The following is a 13,939-nucleotide window of genomic DNA, read 5'->3' as shown; positions in this document are numbered from 1 at the left end:
GTCCCCAGGGGGGAGGGGGAGGGGTGCTGGGGGAAGTACTGGCCTACTTGGGGGTGCACTGGGGGGGAAGGGGTACTGGGGGATGCACTGGCTTCTCTGGGGGTGATGCACTGCTGGTGTGTTGGCCTGTCTGGAGGCGCACTTGGGGATGTATAGGGTTTGGGGTGTACTAGCCTGTGGGGGGGGGGGGGGGTTGTGAACAGCCTGTAGGTGCACTGAGGCGGGGGTGTACTGGCGGGTGAATGTGCTGTCCTGTGGGTGCATTGGGGATGTATAGGGTTTGGGGTGTACTAGCCTGTGGGGGGGGGGGGGTTGTGAACAGCCTGTAGGTGCACTGAGGCGGGGGTGTACTGGCGGGTGAATGTGCTGTCCTGTGGGTGCATTGGGGATGTACTGGCATGTGTAACACCTGTATAAGGGACAGACAGCTCCTGCCTGGTGCCACTACCGCTGCTGGGCCGTGAGATGGGACCTGGCTGATGCTGCTGCTGGGCTGTGAGATGGGACACGGCTGCTGCTGCTGGGCTGTGAGATGGGACACGGCTGCTGCTGCTGGGCTGTGAGATGGGGCACGGCTGCTGCTGCTGGGCTGTGAGATGGGGCACGGCTGCTGCTGCTAAGCTGTGAGATGGGACCCGGCTGATGCTGCTGCGGGGCTGTGAGATGGGACCCGGCTGATGCTGGGCTGTGAGATGGGACCCTGCTGATGCTGCTGGGCCGTGAGATGGGGTCAGGCTGATGCTGCTGCTGGGCTGTGAGATGGGACCCTGCTGATGCTGCTGGGCTGGGTTGTGAGATGGTACCCTGCTGCTGCTGGGCCGTGAGATGGGGCCAGGCTGATGCTGCTGGGCTGGGTTGTGAGATGGTACCCTGCTGCTGCTGAGCTGTGAGATGGGACCCGGCTGCTGCGGGGCTGTGAGATGGGACCCACCAATGACAGCTGATTCTGGCTGACTCATGAGTCTGACCCTGACCCAGCAGCTGTTGTCACACAGGGTGCTAGTTTCAGCAAGTAAATACACAGTCGCCGATGCAGGTGGGGAAGCTGGGGGGAGGGGGGGCATTAGTTAGACAAAAGTTAGGGTACTTGTTTCCTAGCAAGGCACCCATCGGGTCCCATCGCATACCTTAATGCGGTGGGACCCAACAGACCCGATTTTCAGGCTTTTTTTGAGGTTTCCCGACAAATGTAAAATCAGGTCTATCGCATGCCATTATAATGGCAGTGGTGAGGGGACGCGTAATACGTCTGAAGTAATGCCCGGCCCCTCGCGGTGCTCGCTGCGCTCGCCACACTATATAAAATCAACTCCATGGCGACGTGGATAGTGGGGGTATGAAAAGGTCGGAGGACGCGTACCGCCGCCCCTCGCGGGCTCACCACCCTTCGGGTTCACGTTGATCGTGGCGTGGCGTTAACAATGGGGGGGCATACAATGAAAAATGGGGTCTGGGGGCATTTAACATTGGGGCCAATGTAAAATCGTGTCTCAGGGACTATTTAACATTGGTTCCAATGTAAAAATTCGGGTCGGTTGGGTCAATCGCATCACATGCAATTTGTTTGCATGCGATGCGATTGACCCGATTTTTGCAACCCGATTGCATACAATTAAAATCGGTGTCGCCGTGCTAGGAAACAAGTACTAAGGTACTTGTGTACTATCACAGCGCCCATCGCACCGCAGATCATAAGGCATGCGATGCGACGCGATTGGCACCCAATGGTATACAATTTAAAATTGTATATCATTGTATATGGCATACAATGCGATGCAATGTTAAATTGTATATGCACCCTAATGGGGGCTTACAATGTTAAATGCACCCCCACGCCACCCCCACTATGAACGTGAACCCGAAGCGTGGCAAATGCAGCGGTACGTGTCCTTCGACCTTTTCATACCCCCACTATCCACGTCGGCGTGGAGTTGATTTTATATAATGTGGCGAGCGCAATGAGCCACTGAGCCCGAAGCGTGGTGAGCGCAGCGAGCCCCGCATTACTTCACAGGTATTACGCGTCTCCTTGCGGGGCTCGCTGCGCTCACCACGCTTCGGGCTCGGTGGCTCGTTGCGCTCGCCACATTATATAAAATCAACTCCACTCCGACGTGGATAGTGGGGGTATGAAAAAGTCGGAGGACGCATACCGCCGCCGCTCGCTGCGCTCGCCACGCTTCCGGCTCGGTGGCTCGCTGCGCTTGCCACACTATATAAAATCAACTCCACTCCGACGTGGATAGTGGGGGTATGAAAAAGTCGGAGGACGCATACCGCCACCCCTCGCCGGCTCGCTGCGCTCGCCATGCTTCGGGTTCACGTTCATAGTGGGGGTGGCGTAGGGGTGCATTTAACATTGTAAGCCCCCATTAGGGTGCTTATACAATTTTGCATCGCAGTGCATCGGGTGGATGCCATGTGGGGCAGTCATCCAGCACCCAACCTGGAAAACGTGAACTGTGTGGGGTCCTGAGGACCGAGTTTGATAACCACTGAGTTAGACATTGACAAGAGTTAGACATGTATTAGTTAGACATTGAGAAGTTAGTTAGACATGCATTAATTAGATATTGACAAGTTAGACATGTATTAGTTAGACTTTGACAAGAGATAGACATGTATTAGTTAGACATGCATTAATTAGATATTGACAAGAGTTAGACATCTATTAGTTAGACTTTGACAAGAGTTAGTTAGACATGCATTAGACATTGACCAGAGTTAGACATGCATTAATTAGACTTTGACAAGAGTTAGTTAGACATGCATTAGACATTGACCAGAGTTAGACATGCATTAGTTAGACAGTGTCTAACTAATGCATGTGTTGTGATGTCTGCCGGTTACCTTGGTGTGTCGCGCCTGTTCCGTATATTAATTACATTGCTGCAGTTCCTGTGAGTGTCAGGAGCAGAACGTGAGACAGAACTAGGACACGTTGCGCTGGGCTGTAATGTCTTCTTGGGGCCTATTCACTGATGATATCCAGGGGAGGGCTGCGGGGGACGCAGGCAGATGTATATCTATCCAGGCACTACCTGAGGTGCAGCTGTCACGCAGGAGGGTCTCAGGGGCGCAGCTGTCACGCAGGAGGGTCTCAGGGGCGCAGCTGTCACGCAGGAGGGTCTCAGGGGCGCAGCTGTCACGCAGGAGGGTCTCAGGGGCGCAGCTGTCACGTAGGAGGGTCTCAGGGGCGCAGCTGTCACGTAGGAGGGTCTCAGGGAGTTTCAGGGGTGCAGCTGTCACGTAGGAGGGTCTCAGGGGTGCAGCTGTCACGTAGGAGGGTCTCAGGGGCGCAGCTGTCACGCAGGAGGGTCTCAGGGGTGCAGCTGTCACGCAGGAGGGTCTCAGGGGCGCATCTGTCACGTAGGAGGGTCTCAGGGGCGCAGTTGTCACGTAGGAGGGTCTCAGGGGCGCAGCTGTCACGTAGGAGGGTCTCAGGGGCGCAGCTGTCACGTAGGAGGGTCTCAGGGGCGCAGCTGTCACGTAGGAGGGTCTCTGGGGCGCAGCTGTCACGTAGGAGGGTCTCAGGGGCGCAGCTGTCACATAAGAGGGTCTCAGGGGCGCAGCTGTCACGCAGGAGGGTCTCAGGGGCGCAGCTGTCACGTAGGAGGGTCTCAGGGGCGCAGCTGTCACGTAGGAGGGTCTCAGGGGCGCAGCTGTCACATAAGAGGGTCTCAGGGGCGCAGTTGTCACGTCGGAGGGTCTCGGGGGCGCAGCTGTCACGTAGGAGGGTCCCCGGGGGCGCAGCTGTCACGCAGGAGGGTCTCGGGGGCGCAGCTGTCACGTCAGAGGGTCTCAGGGGCGCAGCTGTCACGTAGGAGGGTCTCAGGGGCGCAGCTGTCACGTAGGAGGGTCTCGGGTGCAGCTGTCACGTAGGAGGGTCTCAGGGGTTCAGCTGTCACGTAGGAGGGTCTCAGGGGTGCAGCTGTCACGTAGGAGGGTCTCAGGGGCGCAGCTGTCACGTCGAAAGGGTCTCAGGGGCGCAGCTGTCACGTAGGAGGGTCTCGGGTGCAGCTGTCACGTAGGAGGGTCTCGGGTGCAGCTGTCACGTAGGAGGGTCTCTCGGGTGCAGCTGTCACGTAGGAGGGTCTCAGGGGTGCAGCTGTCACGTAGGAGGGTCTCAGGGGTGCAGCTGTCACGTAGGAGGGTCTCGGGCGCAGCTGTCACGTAGGAGGGTCTCGGGCGCAGCTGTCACGTAGGAGGGTCTCAGGGGCGCAGCTGTCACGTAGGAGGGTCTCGGGTGCAGCTGTCACGTAGGAGGGTCTCGGGTGCAGCTGTCACGTAGGAGGGTCTCAGGGGCGCAGCTGTCACGTAGGAGGGTCTCAGGTGCAGCTGTTACATAGGAGGGTCTCAGGGGTGCAGCTGACACGTAGGAGAGTTTCAGGGGTGCAGCTGTCACGCAGGAGGGTCTCGGGTGCAGCTGTCACGTAGGAGGGTCTCGGGTTCAGCTGTCACGTAGGAGGGTCTCGGGTGCAGCTGTCACGTAGGAGGGTCTCAGGGGTTCAGCTGTCACGTAGGAGGGTCTCAGGGGTTCAGCTGTCACGTAGGAGGGTCTCAGGGGTTCAGCTGTCACGTAGGAGGGTCTCAGGGGTTCAGCTGTCACGTAGGAGGGTCTCAGGGGTTCAGCTGTCACGTAGGAGGGTCTCAGGGGCGCAGCTGTCACGTAGGAGGGTCTCAGGGGCGCAGCTGTCACGGAGGGTCTCAGGGGTTCAGCTGTCACGTAGGAGGGTCTCAGGGGTGCAGCTGTCACGTAGAAGGGTCTCAGGGGCGCAGCTGTCACGTCGAAAGGGTCTCAGGGGCGCAGCTGTCACGTAGGAGGGTCTCGGGTGCAGCTGTCACGTAGGAGGGTCTCGGGTGCAGCTGTCACGTAGGAGGGTCTCTCGGGTGCAGCTGTCACGTAGGAGGGTCTCAGGGGTGCAGCTGTCATGTAGGAGGGTCTCAGGGGTGCAGCTGTCACGTAGGAGGGTCTCAGGGGTTCAGCTGTCACGTAGGAGGGTCTCAGGGGTGCAGCTGTCACGTAGGAGGGTCTCAGGGGCGCAGCTGTCACGTCGAAAGGGTCTCAGGGGCGCAGCTGTCACGTAGGAGGGTCTCGGGTGCAGCTGTCACGTAGGAGGGTCTCGGGTGCAGCTGTCACGTAGGAGGGTCTCTCGGGTGCAGCTGTCACGTAGGAGGGTCTCAGGGGTGCAGCTGTCACGTAGGAGGGTCTCAGGGGTGCAGCTGTCACATAGGAGGGTCTCAGGGGTTCAGCTGTCACGTAGGAGAGTTTCAGGGGTGCAGCTGTCACGCAGGAGGGTCTCGGGTGCAGCTGTCACGTAGGAGGGTCTCGGGTGCAGCTGTCACGTAGGAGGGTCTCAGGGGCGCAGCTGTCACGTAGGAGGGTCTCAGGTGCAGCTGTTACATAGGAGGGTCTCAGGGGTGCAGCTGACACGTAGGAGAGTTTCAGGGGTGCAGCTGTCACGCAGGAGGGTCTCGGGTGCAGCTGTCACGTAGGAGGGTCTCGGGTTCAGCTGTCACGTAGGAGGGTCTCGGGTGCAGCTGTCACGTAGGAGGGTCTCAGGGGTTCAGCTGTCACGTAGGAGGGTCTCAGGGGTTCAGCTGTCACGTAGGAGGGTCTCAGGGGTTCAGCTGTCACGTAGGAGGGTCTCAGGGGTTCAGCTGTCACGTAGGAGGGTCTCAGGGGTTCAGCTGTCACGTAGGAGGGTCTCAGGGGTTCAGCTGTCACGTAGGAGAGTTTCAGGGGTGCAGCTGTCACGTAGGAGGGTTTCAGGGGTGCAGCTGTCACGTAGGAGGGTTTCAGGGGTGCAGCTGTCACGTAGGAGGGTCTCAGGGGTGCAGCTGTCACGTAGGAGGGTCTCAGGGGTTCAGCTGTCACGTAGGAGGGTCTCAGGTGCAGCTGTTACATAGGAGGGTCTCGGGTGCAGCTGTCACGTAGGAGGGTCTCAGGGGTTCAGCTGTCACGTAGGAGGGTCTCAGGGGTGCAGCTGTCACGTAGGAGGGTCTCAGGGGTTCAGCTGTCACGTAGGAGGGTCTCAGGTGCAGCTGTTACATAGGAGGGTCTCAGGGGCGCAGCTGTCACGTAGGAGGGTCTCAGGGGCGCAGCTGTCACGTAGGAGGGTCTCAGGTGCAGCTGTTACATAGGAGGGTCTCAGGGGTGCAGCTGACACGTAGGAGAGTTTCAGGGGTGCAGCTGTCACGTAGGAGGGTCTCGGGTGCAGCTGTCACGTAGGAGGGTCTCAGGGGCGCAGCTGTCATGTAGGAGGGTCTCAGGGGCGCAGCTGTCACGTAGGAGGGTCTCAGGGGCGCAGATGTCACGTAGGAGGGTCTCAGGGGTGCAGCTGTCATGTAGGAGGGTCTCAGGTGCAGCTGTCGCGTAGGAGGGTCTCGGGTGCAGCTGTCACGTAGGAGGGTCTCAGGGGTGCAGCTGTCACGTAGGAGGGTCTCAGGGGTGCAGCTGTCACGCAGGAGGGTCTCAGGGGCGCAGCTGTCACGTAGGAGGGTCTCGGGTGCAGCTGTCACGTAGGAGGGTCTCGGGTGCAGCTGTCACGTAGGAGGGTCTCAAGGGCGCAGCTGTCACGTAGGAGGGTCTCGGGTGCAGCTGTCACGTAAGAGGGTCTCAGGGGCGCAGCTGTCACGTAGGAGGGTCTCGGGTGCAGCTGTCACGTAGGAGGGTCTCAGGGGTGCAGCTGTCACGTAGGAGGGTCTCAGGGGCGCAGCTGTCGCGTAGGAGGGTCTCAAGGGCGCAGCTGTCACGTAGGAGGGTCTCGGGTGCCGCTGTCACGTAAGAGGGTCTCAGGGGCGCAGCTGTCACGTAGGAGGGTCTCGGGTGCAGCTGTCACGTAGGAGGGTCTCGGGTGCAGCTGTCACGTAGGAGGATCTCGGGTGCAGCTGTTACGTAGGAGGGTCTCAGGGGCGCAGCTGTCACGTAGGAGGGTCTCGGGTGCAGCTGTCACGTAGGAGGGTCTCGGGTGCAGCTGTCACGTAGGAGGGTCTCGGGTGCAGCTGTCACGTAGGAGGATCTCGGGTGCAGCTGTTACGTAGGAGGGTCTCAGTGGTGCAGCTGTCATGTAGGAGGGTCTCAGGGGCGCAGCTGTCACGTAGGAGGGTCTCAGGGGCGCAGCTGTCACGTAGGAGGATCTCAGGGGTGCAGCTGTCACGTAGGAGGGTCTCGGGTGCAGCTGTCACGTAGGAGGATCTCGGGTGCAGCTGTTACGCAGGAGGGTCTCAGTGGTGCAGCTGTCACGCAGGAGGGTCTCGGGTGCAGCTGTCACGTAGGAGGGTCTCAGGAGCGCAGCTGTCACGTAGGAGGGTCTCGGGTGCAGCTGTCACATAGGAGGGTCTCAGGGGTGCAGCTGTCACGTAGGAGGTTCTCAGGTGCAGCTGTTACGTAGGAGGGTCTCAGGGGCGCAGCTGTCACGTAGGAGGGTCTCGGGTGCAGCTGTCACGTGGGAGGGTCTCAGGGGTGCAGCTGTCACGTAGGAGGGTCTCGGGTGCAGCTGTCACGTAGGAGGGTTTCAGGGGTGCAGCTGTCACATAGGAGCGTCTGTCCCCACAGAATATAAGTACATATAAAGCAAACAGCACTGAAATGAGCCTCATTGGACAATTCAATGCACAAATATAACGCAATATTATTAGCAATACAAATTGAACAATTACTGAAATAATAACTGGGTGGTGTGGATGCAGAGTGGGGGCACTGGGGGGGGGGGAATGGGAGCACTGGGTAGAGGTGTGTGTGGGAGCACTGGGGACAGATGTGGGAGCACTGGGGACAGATGTGGGAGCACTGGGGGGAGTGGGAGCATATGGGAGCACTGGGTAGAGGTGTGTGTGGGAGCACTGGGGGGGAGTGGGAGCATGTGGGAGCACAGGGGGAGTGGGAGCACTGGGTAGAGGTGTGTGTGGGAGCACTGGGGACAGATGTGGGAGCACTGGGTAGAGGTGTGGGAGCACTGGGGACAGATGTGGGAGCACTGGGTAGAGGTGTGTGTGGGAGCACTGGGGGGGAGTGATAGCACTGGAGACAGATGTGGGAGCACAGGGGGAGTGGGAGCACTGGGTAGAGGTGTGGGAGCACTGGGGACAGATGTGGGAGCACTGGGGACAGATGTGGGAGCACTGGGGACAGATGTGGGAGCACTGGGGACAGATGTGGGAGCACTAGGGACAGATGTGGGAGCACTAGGGACAGATGTGGGAGCACTGGGGGGAATGGGAGCACTGGGTAGAGGTGTGTGTGTGGGAGCACTGGGGACAGATGTGGGAGCACTGGGGGGAGTGGGAGCACTGGGTAGAGGTGTGTTTGGGAGCACTGGGGGGAGTGGGATCACTGGGTAGAGGTGTGTGTGGGAGCACTGGGGACAGATGTGGGAGCACTGGAGGAGTGGGAGCACTGGGTAGAGGTGTGTGTGGGAGCACGGGTGGAGTGGGAGCACTGGGTAGAGGTGTGTGTGTGTGTGGGAGCACTGGGGCGAGTGGGAGCACTGGGTAGAGGTGTGTGTGGGAGCACTGGGGAGAGTGGGAGCACTGGGTAGAGATGTGGGAGCACTGGGGACAGATGTGGGAGCACTGGGTAGAGGTGTGTGTGGGAGCACTGGGGACAGATGTGGGAGCACTGTGGACAGAAGAGGGAGCACTGGGGGGAGTGGGAGCACTGGGTAGAGGTGTGGGAGCACTGGGGACAGATGTGGGAGCACGGGTGGAGTGGGAGCACTGGGTAGAGGTGTGTGTGGGAGCACTGGGGCGAGTGGGAGCACTGGGTAGAGGTGTGTGTGTGGGAGCACTGGGGACAGATGTGGGAGCACTGGGTAGAGGTGTGGGAGCACTGGGTAGAGGTGTGGGAGCACTGGGGACAGATGTGGGAGCACTGGGGGGAGTGGGAGCACTGGGGCCTGATGTGGGAGCACTGGGGGGGAGTGGGAGCACTGGGTAGAGGTGTGTGTGTGGGAGCACTGGGGGGAGTGGGAGCACTGGGGCCAGATGTGGGAGCACTGGGGACAGATGTGGGAGCACTGGGTAGAGGTGTGGGAGCACGGGGGAGTGGGAGCACTGGGTAGAGGTGTGTGTGGGAGCACGGGTGGAGTGGGAGCACTGGGTAGAGGTGTGTGTGTGGGTGCACTGGGGCGAGTGGGAGCACTGGGTAGAGGTGTGTGTGGGAGCACTGGGGACAGATGTGGGAGCACTGGGGACAGATGTGGGAGCACTGGGGACAGATGTGGGAGCACTGGGGGGGAGTGGGAGCACTGGGTAGAGGTGTGTGTGGGAGCACTGGGGCCAGATGTGGGAGCACTGGGGCCAGATGTGGGATCACTGGGGACAGATGTGGGAGCACTGGGGGGAGTGGGAACACTGGGGACAGATGTGGGAGCACTGGGTAGAGGTGTGTGGGAGCACTGGGGACAGATGTGGGAGCACTGGGTAGAGGTGTGGGAGCACTGGGTAGAGGTGTGGGAGCACTGGGGACAGATGTGGGAGCACTGGGGGGGGAGTGGGGGGAGTTGGAGCACTGGGTAGAGGTGTGTGTGTGTGGGAGCACTGGGGGGGGGGGAGTGGGAGCACTGGGGCCAGATGTCGAAGCACAGGGGGAGTGGGAGCACTGGGGACAGATGTGGGAGCACTGGGGGGGAGTGGGAGCACTGGGGACAGATGTGGGAGCACTGGGGGGAGTGGGAGCACTGGGGACAGATGTGGGAGCACTGGGTAGAGGTGTGTGTGTGGGAGCACTGGGGACAGATGTGGGAGCACTGGGGGGGGGAGTGGGAGCACTGGGGGGGGGAGTGGGAGCACTGGGGGGAGTGGGAGCACTGGGTAGAGGTGTGTGTGGGAGGACTGGGGACAGATGTGGGAGCACTGGGTAGAGGTGTGTGTGGGAGCACTGGGGACAGATGTGGGAGCACTGGGGACAGAAGAGGGAGCACTGGGGGAGTGGGAGCACTGGGTAGAGGTGTGGGAGCACTGGGGACAGATGTGGGAGCACGGGTGGAGTGGGAGCACTGGGTAGAGGTGTGTGTGGGAGCACTGGGGCGAGTGGGAGCACTGGGTAAAGGTGTGTGTGGGAGCACTGGGGACAGATGTGGGAGCACTGGGGGGAGTGGGAGCACTGGGTAGAGGTGTGGGAGCACTGGGGACAGATGTGGGAGCACTGGGGGGAGTGGGAGCACTGGGGCCTGATGTGGGAGCACTGGGGGGGAGTGGGAGCACTGGGTAGAGGTGTGTGTGTGGGAGCACTGGGGCCAGATGTGGGAGCACTGGGGCCAGATGTGGGAGCACTGGGGCCAGATGTGGGAGCACTGGGTAGAGGTGTGGGAGCACGGGGGAGTGGGAGCACTGGGTAGAGGTGTGGGAGCACGGGGGAGTGGGAGCACTGGGTAGAGGTGTGTGTGGGAGCACGGGTGGAGTGGGAGCACTGGGTAGAGGTGTGTGTGTGGGAGCACTGGGGCGAGTGGGAGCACTGGGTAGAGGTGTGTGTGGGAGCACTGGGGCCAGATGTGGGAGCACTGGGGCCAGATGTGGGAGCACTGGGTAGAGGTGTGTGTGGGAGCACTGGGGGGAGTGGGAGCACTGGGGCCAGATGTGGGAGCACTGGGGACAGATGTGGGAGCACTGGGGACAGATGTGGGAGCACTGGGGACAGATGTGGGAGCACTGGGTAGAGGTGTGTGGGAGCACTGGGTAGAGGTGTGAGAGCACTGGGTAGAGGTGTGGGAGCACTGGGGACAGATGTGGGAGCACTGGGGACAGATGTGGGAGCACTGGGGGGGGGAGTGGGGGGAGTTGGAGCACTGGGTAGAGGTGTGTGTGTGTGGGAGCACTGGGGCCAGATGTCGAAGCACAGGGGGAGTGGGAGCACTGGGGACAGATGTGGGAGCACTGGGGGGGAGTGGGAGCACTGGGGACAGATGTGGAAGCACTGGGGACAGATGTGGGAGCACTGGGTAGAGGTGTGTGTGGGAGCACTGGGGACAGATGTGGGAGCACTGGGGGGGGGGGAGTGGGAGCACTGGGGACAGATGTGGGAGCACTGGGGGGGAGTGGGAGCACTGGGTAGAGGTGTGTGTGGGAGGACTGGGGACAGATGTGGGAGCACTGGGGGGGAGTGGGAGCACTGGGGACAGATGTGGGAGCACTGGGGGGGAGTGGGAGCACTGGGTAGAGGTGTGTGTGTGTGTGTGTGTGTGTTGGAGCACTGGGGGGAGTGGGAGCACTGGGGCAGCGCTGCTCGGAGCTGTACATGCACCTGACTCAGCACCAGGCGGGTGCAGCTGTCATACACAGCGCTGTGCAGCATCCAATCAGCTGCCAGAGATACGTGACCAATAGCACCGAGCATCACATCCCTCTGACAGCCAGCGCTCTGCATCCATCATTTCCCCGGACCGTGCACCCATCATCTCCCCGGACCGTGCACCCATCATCTCAGCGGGCCGTGCACCCATCATCTCAGCGGGCCGTGCACCCATCATCTCCCGGCCCCTGCAGTCTCCTCCCCGGGCCGTGCACTCATCATCTCCCCGGTCCCTGCAGTCTCCTCCCCGGACCGTGCACCCATCATCTCCCGGGACCGTGCACCCATCATCTCCCCGGGCCGTGCACCCATCATCTCCCGGCCCCTGCAGTCTCCTCCCCGGGCCGTGCACCCATAATCTCCCCGGTCCCTGCAGCCTCCTCCCCGGGCCGTGCACCCATCATCTCCCGGTCCCTGCAGCCTCCTCCCCGGACCGTGCACCCCTGCCTCCCGGCGGCGGCGGCACCACCATGTCGGTGCTCCCGGGCTCCCCCAGCAGCCTGGGCCTCTGCACACACGCCATCGTCCGCTCCATCCCGGACACGTTCGGCCAGCAGGCGCTCCGCACGCAGGAGGCCGGGGAGGTGGACACTGGCCGGGCCCGGCGGGAGCTGGAGCTCTACACCCGGGTGCTGCGGGACAAGCTCGGGCTGCAGCTCATCCAGCTGGATGCGGACAGCACCATCCCGGACGCCCCATTCGTGGAGGACATCGCGGTGGTGCTGGAGGAGACGGCGCTGGTGACCCGGCCGGGGGCTCCCAGCAGGAGGAAGGAGGTACCCAATGCCCCGGTGCTGCCTGCCCTAACTCCCCGGTGCTGCCTGCCCTACATCCCCCGGTGCTGCCTGCCCTACATCCCCCGGTGCTGCCTGCCCTACATCCCCCGGTGCTGCCTGCCCTACATCCCCCGGTGCTGCCTGCCCTTACCCCCAGCGCTGCTGCCTGCCCTTACCCCCAGGCATTACCCCCAGCGCTGCAGCCTGCCCTTACCCCAGGCATTACCCCCAGCGCTGCTGCCTGCCCTTACCCCAGGCATTACCCCCAGCGCTGCTGCCTGCCCTCACCCCAGCCATTACCCCCCAGCGCTGCAGCCTGCCCTTAACCCAGGCATTACCCCCAGCGCTGCAGCCTGCCGTTACCCCCAGCGCTGCTGCCTGCCCTTACCCCAGGCATTACCCCCAGCACTGCTGCCTGCCCTTACCCCAGCCGTTACCCCCAGCGCTGCTGCCTGCCCTTACCCCAGCCGTTACCCCCAGCGCTGCTGCCTGCCCTTACCCCAGCCGTTACCCCCAGCGCTGCTGCCTGCCCTTACCCCAGGCATTACCCCCAGCACTGCTGCCTGCCCTTACCCCAGCCGTTGCCCCCAGCGCTGCTGCCTGCCCTTACCCCAGCCGTTTCCCCCAGCGCTGCTGCCTGCCCTCACCCCAGGCATTACCCCCAGCGCTGCTGCCTGCCCTCACCTCCTCCTACTCCTAGACTGCAGCTGTATGTGATATTAAGGCAATGTGTGTGTGTGTGTGTGTGTGTGTGTGTGTGTGTGTGTATATATATATTTATCACTGTGTGATGGCATCAGTCTCCCTCTGCACAGGGGTATGGGGGCCCACATATGCCAGTGTAGTAGGCGGGCATGGCGTATGTACAGAATGAGGGGTCTCTGTGTCACCCGCCTCTGCCATTGGCAGGATCACAGGACACGTGTACATGATGGGAGAACACGCTGCGAGCAGCTCCTATGGCGTCTCTGAGGAGTCTGGAGATAGAACTGAGCCTTAACTGGTTGTGTCTGCGGCCGTTTGAGTATCCGATATTTCCTCTGTAGGAGACACTAAATCAATATATATATATAATGTATACTAGTTGTATGGTGTCAGTAGCAGGTTATTACACTCCTGCATAGTGTGACTTCTCCTGGTGGCCTTGGCGTAGTGACACTTGGTTGTGCTGTGTATGGGGGGTCAGTGACATCTGGAACTTGTGCCTCTGTATATCCTGGTGACTGCGACGTCTCCTCAGAGGAATGGCGGGTGACTGCGCTGTCCTGATAGCAGACACCACACCCTGCTCCAGGCCTGACGCTGTGTAGTGACAGAGAGGGGACAGCCAGCTGGAGATGGGTGGGGTCCTTCCATGATGGCACTAGAGAGGGTGGGGGATGGATGCTGAGTGGTGCTCACTGCCGGGCATTGTAATCATATAATGCAGCCCATACAGCTCTGTGCCCGCTGTCAGATATAAGGTCCCATTGTGTGTGGTGGGGGTAAGACACCTAGGGCAGCGCTTCCAGACTGTCATGTCACTTTCTGATTTGGGGGAAACCCTGTCAATGCTGCTTGGGTGCTAGCCTGCAGGGACCAGGAGAGATCTGAGCATTTCCCTGTGCAGCATCAGACTGGAGCAGAGACGTGTCAGGATGTATGTAACTGAGATCTGTGCATGGCTGTGGCCATTTGTTGGGGGAATCATTGATAGCATTGTATCCACACCCTGCATGGCAGCTAAACCCACGGGGGATTTAATCACTACTAACCAATCAGAGCAGCTTTGTCATTCTCTGACCAATCAGTGTAAATCTGCTTGTGTTCGTATCTCTGGGGCTGCACAGGACCCTGTTATAGTGTCACCAGCCGGCCGTAGCACAGTATGGGG

General features: G+C 60.8%; 1 protein-coding gene across 3 annotated transcripts in view; it reads left to right on the top strand.

Moving 5' to 3' along the window:
* Positions 1 to 13,939, top strand: part of DDAH1 (dimethylarginine dimethylaminohydrolase 1) — a 128,281-nt gene that overhangs the window by 1,598 nt on the left and 112,744 nt on the right. Inside the window, exons 1-2 of one of the 3 annotated variants that reach the window (XM_083157894.1) lie at positions 11,248 to 11,667; positions 11,712 to 12,066. The exons of 1 other annotated variant lie outside the window; for it this stretch is intronic. In XM_083157894.1, the coding sequence (XP_083014020.1) occupies positions 11,761 to 12,066 (306 nt within the window). In that variant the 5' untranslated portion in view covers positions 11,248 to 11,667; positions 11,712 to 11,760. Of the gene's footprint in view, positions 1 to 11,247; positions 12,067 to 13,939 lie in introns of those variants that run through there. One more of the 3 variants, XM_083157896.1, reaches the window with a different exon arrangement.

This window comes from Crinia signifera, chromosome 8 (assembly GCF_055691185.1).
Source record: "Crinia signifera chromosome 8, ASM5569118v1, whole genome shotgun sequence".
In the NCBI taxonomy this organism is placed as follows: Eukaryota; Metazoa; Chordata; class Amphibia; order Anura; family Myobatrachidae; genus Crinia; species Crinia signifera.
This window is presented reverse-complemented; position numbering and strand designations above follow the sequence as displayed.